This window comes from Sceloporus undulatus, chromosome 9 (assembly GCF_019175285.1).
Source record: "Sceloporus undulatus isolate JIND9_A2432 ecotype Alabama chromosome 9, SceUnd_v1.1, whole genome shotgun sequence".
In the NCBI taxonomy this organism is placed as follows: domain Eukaryota; kingdom Metazoa; phylum Chordata; class Lepidosauria; order Squamata; family Phrynosomatidae; genus Sceloporus; species Sceloporus undulatus.
Window position 1 is genome coordinate 24,371,486 of NC_056530.1, and position 6,213 is coordinate 24,377,698.

The 6,213-nt window shown below is 49.6% G+C and overlaps 1 protein-coding gene and 1 long non-coding RNA gene across 2 annotated transcripts in view; both read right to left on the bottom strand.

Moving 5' to 3' along the window:
• The window catches only part of LOC121915573 (carcinoembryonic antigen-related cell adhesion molecule 6-like), a 6,539-nt gene extending 6,263 nt beyond the window's left edge, over window positions 1-276 (bottom strand). The window contains exon 1 of the mRNA XM_042439906.1: window positions 100-276. Within this exon, the coding sequence (XP_042295840.1) occupies window positions 100-151 (52 nt within the window). The 5' untranslated portion in view covers window positions 152-276. The remainder of the gene's footprint in view (window positions 1-99) is intronic.
• A 3,396-nt stretch (window positions 277-3,672) lies between these two features.
• LOC121915014 overlaps window positions 3,673-6,213 on the bottom strand; it is a 4,206-nt gene continuing 1,665 nt past the window's right edge. Inside the window, exon 4 of the long non-coding RNA XR_006100630.1 lies at window positions 3,673-3,881. This is a non-coding gene — a long non-coding RNA (uncharacterized LOC121915014). The remainder of the gene's footprint in view (window positions 3,882-6,213) is intronic.

The window sequence follows — 6,213 nt, forward strand, 5'->3', positions numbered from 1 at the left end:
GATGGGGCCCCCAAGACCCGGGGGACCCCCAAAGGCCTGGCCCTGGAAGGCTCCTAGCCAGCCCCCTCCCCCTGAAGGCCCCGATCCCAGCCCTCTGACCTGCCAGGAGGGGGGCCAGAGAAGAGGCCTTGGCCCCCAGGGACCCCCCCATCCTGCTCCTCCTCGGGTCTCCCTCCCTGGATCTCCTCTCGGGGAAGAAGGGTCTCCTCTGCTGGCCCCGATCCGCCTCTGACCAATGGGGGGGCGATGGGGGGCTCCGTCGCCTGGAGACCAAGGGGAGGGGCCTTTGTGACAAAAGCCAGGGGGGTCCCTCGGGGGCATCTAGTCCTGCCCCTCTTGCCTTGAGCCCCAGGAGGGGCCTTTTGGGGGGGAGGTCTAAAGAGAGGAGGAAGGAGGAGGAGGAGGAGGAGGAGGAGAAGAAAAAGATGGAAGAGGAAAAAGGAGGAGGAGGGAGGGCAGGGAATGCAGAGGAAGAAGAAGAAAAGAGGAGGAGGAAAAGAGGAGCAAAGGCCCCATGGCCTCGTCCCTTTCTCCCCAGCTGACCAGCCCCAGAGGGCTCCAAGGGTTCATAGAGTTGGAAGAGAGCCCCAAAAGGGCCCTGACCCAGTCCAAGCCCCCTTCTGCCATGCAGGAACTCCCTCCCTCCCTCTCTCTCTCTCTCTCAAGGCACCCCAAGAGATGGCCATCCAGCCCCTCTTTAAAACCTCCAGCAGCCTCCAAGGCAGGAACAGCTCTTGCTGGCCCAAAAGGTCCACACCCAACTCCCTTACAACCCCCAAAATAACACAATTACAACAAGCCAGCTTTGCATTTCAAGTCAACTTCCATTAGGAAGGGCTTTTGAAAGCCATTTCATATACTGTGTGATCACGTGAAACCAAAACCGGTGTCCTTCTGGAATGTATATCTAAACTTGCAACATACTTTTGGAGGTTTTATTTAAAGGTTCTATTAGTGTTATTGCGTTGCTCTGTTCATGAATGGCATAGCTTCCTTCCTTCCTTCCTTCCTTCCTTCCTTCCTTTTTACTTCCTCTGCAATGGCAAAACCTGTTCCCTTTAGGATAAATGATTTCTTTCCCCATCAGTATTTACCTTTCTGCACAACATATATTAATAACTCCAGATGACACTAATATATATACATGTTGTAAGCCACCTTGGGTCTCAACTTGGGAGAAAGGAGGATAAAAATCAAACATACATACATACATACATACATACAGGAATGGGGATGCTGCAGCCCAAGAAGACACTTTGCGGGACCTGGACATTCATGTGTCCACAGGAAAGACCTCCAAAGAGGGGCATTCAGTCACATCCCTCCCAAAGCATTTTATGAGACAGCAAGGAAGGAATCCTTGAGGATTTCTGCCCTAAGAAAGCCCTCTGAAAGTCCCCAGAAGTGAACAGGAGACCTGAAATCACATACGCATAAAGGAGAAACCCCACAAAGTCCACATATCCTTTTATTTGCAAGCCAGGAGTTATCATCCTACGGTTCAGTATGGATCCCATGGGGTTCTGGAGAAATGCCTTCTGCAATGGATCATTCCTGCTTTTGGTGGAGAATGGAGCTGGAGGACCAACTAGATGTTGAATTGCATCAAAAGGACTTGGATCACCTTAGTTCCTGCTTGCTAGTTGTCTCTTTTATTCATCTTGTCTTTCCTTTGCCAGGCGTTATTAATCAAAATCCTCAATTAACCTAAGAATAAATCAATATTTACAAATTACAGGGCTCATATCAAAGGAAAGGCTTTTTTGGGTCAAGCCAGAGATCAGGAAGGAAGCTGCGGTTTCTCCAAATCTCATCGCCAGACTTCGGGATAATCTTAAAAAGAGGTAAAGGAAGGCAGAGGATGAAAGAGCCACAGAATGGCCAAACCATGGAAGTCACTGTCCAAAGGCCATTTGTGCCAGACCCCAAAGCCATGGAAAAGCCAGCCCACCTCCCAGAAAGCCCTAGCCTCTCAGGCCCCTGGCCTTACCTCTGCTAGAGCGAACGCGTTCTTCTAGTAGGAACGCATGTTCATGGAAGAGGTCCCACTCCATGATGGGAAGACCCTGAGCAAAGGAGGAGACTGGGAGTCTAAGCCAACCAAAGAATGCTTTTGTGTTTAGGGTTTGAACGGTCAAACCAGGAGGAACCTTCAGGGTGGCAGGCGCCTTCCTTCGTCCAGAAGGAAGCCAGGACTCCTGGGGTCCAGGCTTGCTCCAATGGTCAGTCTCCCTTCCTGACCCACCATTGGCCATGCAGCCCATGAAGCTGGACCTCTTACTCACGGGAAATGAAGAAAGCCATCGCGGCCAGGACCACCAATGCAAGCGTTGCACCCAACGACAATGCCAGCAATGCTGCTTGTAGACAATCCGGGAGTATCAACATCAGTCCCATTATTGGTATCATGATGGCTATCATTATCGGTCTCAAGAGCTAAAAGGAGAAAGCACACCTTGAGAGGTCTGGCATGGCACTGACCACCCAGACTGGCATAATAATAATAATAGTAATAATAATAATAATAATAATAATAATAATTTATTTCTATTTCCCACCTCTCCCAATGGATTGAAGCAGGATTACAAGCATAAAACCACAATAACAAGCATAAAACCACAATAACATCTAGATTACAATAAAATATCATCACTGAGAAATATAGTTCAGAACAATAAAAACATCATCTAACATGCAGTATTACATCCAAAAGTAGGGTTTTCTTAGGTTCTTCATAGAAGATCGGGTGGGTAGGCCCGCCGGAAGAGATGCGTCTTTAGTGCCTTCTTAAAAGCATCCAAGGTAGCAATCAGAAGGATCTCTTCCAGCAAGTTGTTCCATAACTTTGGGGCTATGGCTGCATACTGTCTGTGGGAAGTTGTTGTTAGTCTGATCTTTGAGTGTTCTAATAAATTCTTCCCAGATGTTCTGAGAATGTGGGACAGATTATGTAGGAAGAGGCTTTCCTTCAAGTAACTCGGGCCCAAGCCATGTAGGGCTTTAAAGGCAATAACCAACACTTTGTATTGCGTCCAGAAGCTAATTGGCAACCAATGAAGGGATTTTATGTTATGTGGTCTGACCTAGATGTTCCAGTGGCTAGTCTGGCATGACCCACAGCAGAGGGTCCGTCCATTGGGAGGCGGTTGAAAGGCTTTGGTGGGATGCCTTAGCAAATTCTTTGGAGAAAGCACACTAAGCACATTTTGAGGGGGCATGTGGGGTGCCTTAGTACAAAAAAATAATGCTCCACTGAACAGAGGGGAAATAATTAAGATCTTTCTTAAACCTGGTCTCTGTTCATCAACTGCAATATGGGTCATCTTTCATGCCGCCAACCTCTTTCCTTCAGTGGGACTCAAAGGTGCTACAAGATCTCTTTGCAGACAGCTTATACAGACTAACAGGGTCTATCTTTGAAGAGCAACAAAGGAAGCAAAATAACCACAGCGGTGATGAAACAAAGAGGACTGCTTTCAATGCATAAATAGAGAAGTCAGGATGGATGAAGAAGGCTTTTAAACCTACCTGAGACCACAAGGTTTACTTGTCCATTCCAAATTGATCAAGCCCTCCAGGTGATGTATAGGTCTTTAGGTCTTTTAACGGTTATGTGATGCGAAGTGTGCAGTTCTTGTCAATGGTCTCTCGCCCAGTGAATCCAGGTCCCTTTGTGGTCCGGGAGAGCGGAGGGTAATAGGTCAGGATGAGGTATCTTTGGTCAGGTTCCATTCGGTGCCAAAAGCAGCTGAAAGTGTTGTTTGTGACGGTATATGAAGGTGTGAGGGTCACACTTTGTCCTTCTACCGGCTTTTGTGGATCCACCGTGATCATTGTGGTGATCCCTCCGGTCAAGAGGAAGCAAGAACTCAGGATGGAGGCTGGAATGTGAGAAAAGAACAGGAACATCACTTTTGGCAAAGCAGCCTTCCGAGGCAAAGGGCCATGAACCCCAAATAGGTGACAGTCAGCTTCCTACAAAGGCTTCTTGTTGTTGTTGGTGTTGTGTGCTTTCAAGTCATTTCCAACCTAAGGCAACCCTACAGCAAGGCATCAGGGGGTTTCCTTGGCAAAGCTGGTTCAGAGGAGGTTTGCCATTGCCTTCCCCTGAAGCTGAGAGTGTATGACTTCCCCAAAGTGGGTTTCCATATGTTGAGGAATTGAACTTGGATCTCCAGAGTCATTGCACAATGCTCCTGTGGTTGGTTAGTGTACAACATCCAAAATACACATACAACACAGCAGGGCTAATGCATCTATCATGGGGTCTTCTTGGCAAGATATGTTCAGAGGGGGCTTTCCTTTGCCTTCCTCTGCGGCTGAGAGAGCATGACTTGCCCAAGGGTTTCTGTGGCTGATTCAAACCCTGGTCTCCAGAGGCACAGTCCAATGCTCAAACCATTAAGCCACACTGGCTCAGCCTCCTACAAAGGTGCCAACTAGTAAATGCACAGGAATCCTTGCAAATGGTCAAAATGGTGGCAGTTAGGTATGAGTTAGCAGGCCATTGGGTTCGCAGGGGTGTCTGCAGACCAGAGTTCGATTCCTGCTTGGCCATGAAAGCCACTGGGCGGCCTTAGGCCAGTCACACTCTCTCAGCCTCAGAGGAAGGCAATGCCAAGCCTCTTCTGAACAAACCTTGCTGAGAAATCTCCAGGACAGAGTTGCCTTAGGGCTGCCATTAGGTGGAAATGACTTGAAGGCACATAACATAAATGCAATGCATGGAGATCCAGCATGCAGCGGTTTCAGCAATGGACCACAACTCTGGAGACTAGCCAGAGAAACCCTTGGGCAAGTCACACTCTCTCAGCCTCAGGAGAAGGCTGCAATGGTAGCAAACCCGCTATGAACAGATCTTGCCTACGATAGGTATGCCTTATGGACTGGAAATGACTTGAAGTTTCACAACAAAGGCTCACAAGTTGTCATCATTGCAATGGAGAAGTGGCGTGAGAATCAATATACTGTATAACAACCCAAATCTACAATAACATCCAAAATCCACAAAAGCTGGGCCAACCAAAAATGGGCCAAATACATCGTGCAAGCTGTGGAAATGAAAAAACCAGTGGAGCTCTGAAAGATGTATTGCCAACATGGCTACTCCAGGGTTTGGCTGTTGCAGTGGAGGCCCCCATAATCCCCTAGCCAGCAAGGGGATGCTGGGAGTTGTAGTCTGACAAATCCTAAAAGTTGGGGATCTTTAAGTCTTCACACCAGTCCCTGCCCAAATACATGCAGCTCTGCAATGAAAGCTGTTCGGAGAGTTCCTAGAGATCAGTCAATCCTAAGGGACCTAAAGTTTTTGGGGTTCTCCCACTGCAAGACCCATAACCCCAGGCTAGCTCCATTGACTTCTTCAGCATTGCATGATGTATTCTGTGCATGCTCCAGTTTTGGGATTTTGGATGTTATGGCAGATGTAGATATTTAGTACTTCATGCTTCATAGTAAGTATTAAGGGAAAACTCTCCATCCTGCATCATCATGGGAAGTGTAGTTTGGCGGAGGAGGCTGAAGCCCTTGTGGAAATTACAGATCCCAGGATGTCCTAGGATGGAGCTGCAGCCCTTGAAGTGGGATCGAACTGCATGTCTCCTCCAGTCTGGATGCAGCCCCCACCCAAGAGGAAGCTCCAAATTCTTGGCCCTGGTCTCCTACCCAGCACCCCCTCAGCAGAGACCCCCACCCCTCTCCCCTGGGGGTCCCGATCCTGACCTGCCAGGAGGGGGGCTGACGAAGGGGGCTTGGTCCCGAGGGATCCCCCGACCCTTCCTGGCCTCCACATCCTCCTCCTAACGTCGCTCCTCCTGGGGGTCTCCCTCCCTGGGTCTCCCCTCGAGGAAGGGATCTCTTTGTGGCCCCGATCCGCCCCTGACCAGGCCAGGAGGAGGAGGAGGAGGGGGCGAGGGGGACCCGTTGCCACGAGACCGGGGAGGCTCTCTTTGTGAGCTAATCGTGAGGATGCCCCCCTTTCGAGGGCATCTAGCCCGCCCACCCCCGGAGCCCTCCTGGACATTGCACCCCACCTACCCAATTGGGGGGGGGGCATTCCAAAAACGGAAGGGGAGGGAGCCCCCTCCCCTCTGGGGCAGACCTCTCCCCCCAAGGGCTGGGCAAAGGGTCTCTTAAGGAGGAGAGAAAGAGGATGAGAGAGAGAGATAGAGAGGGGGGGAGAGAGAGATGAAAGAGAGAGAAGAAACAGCTAAC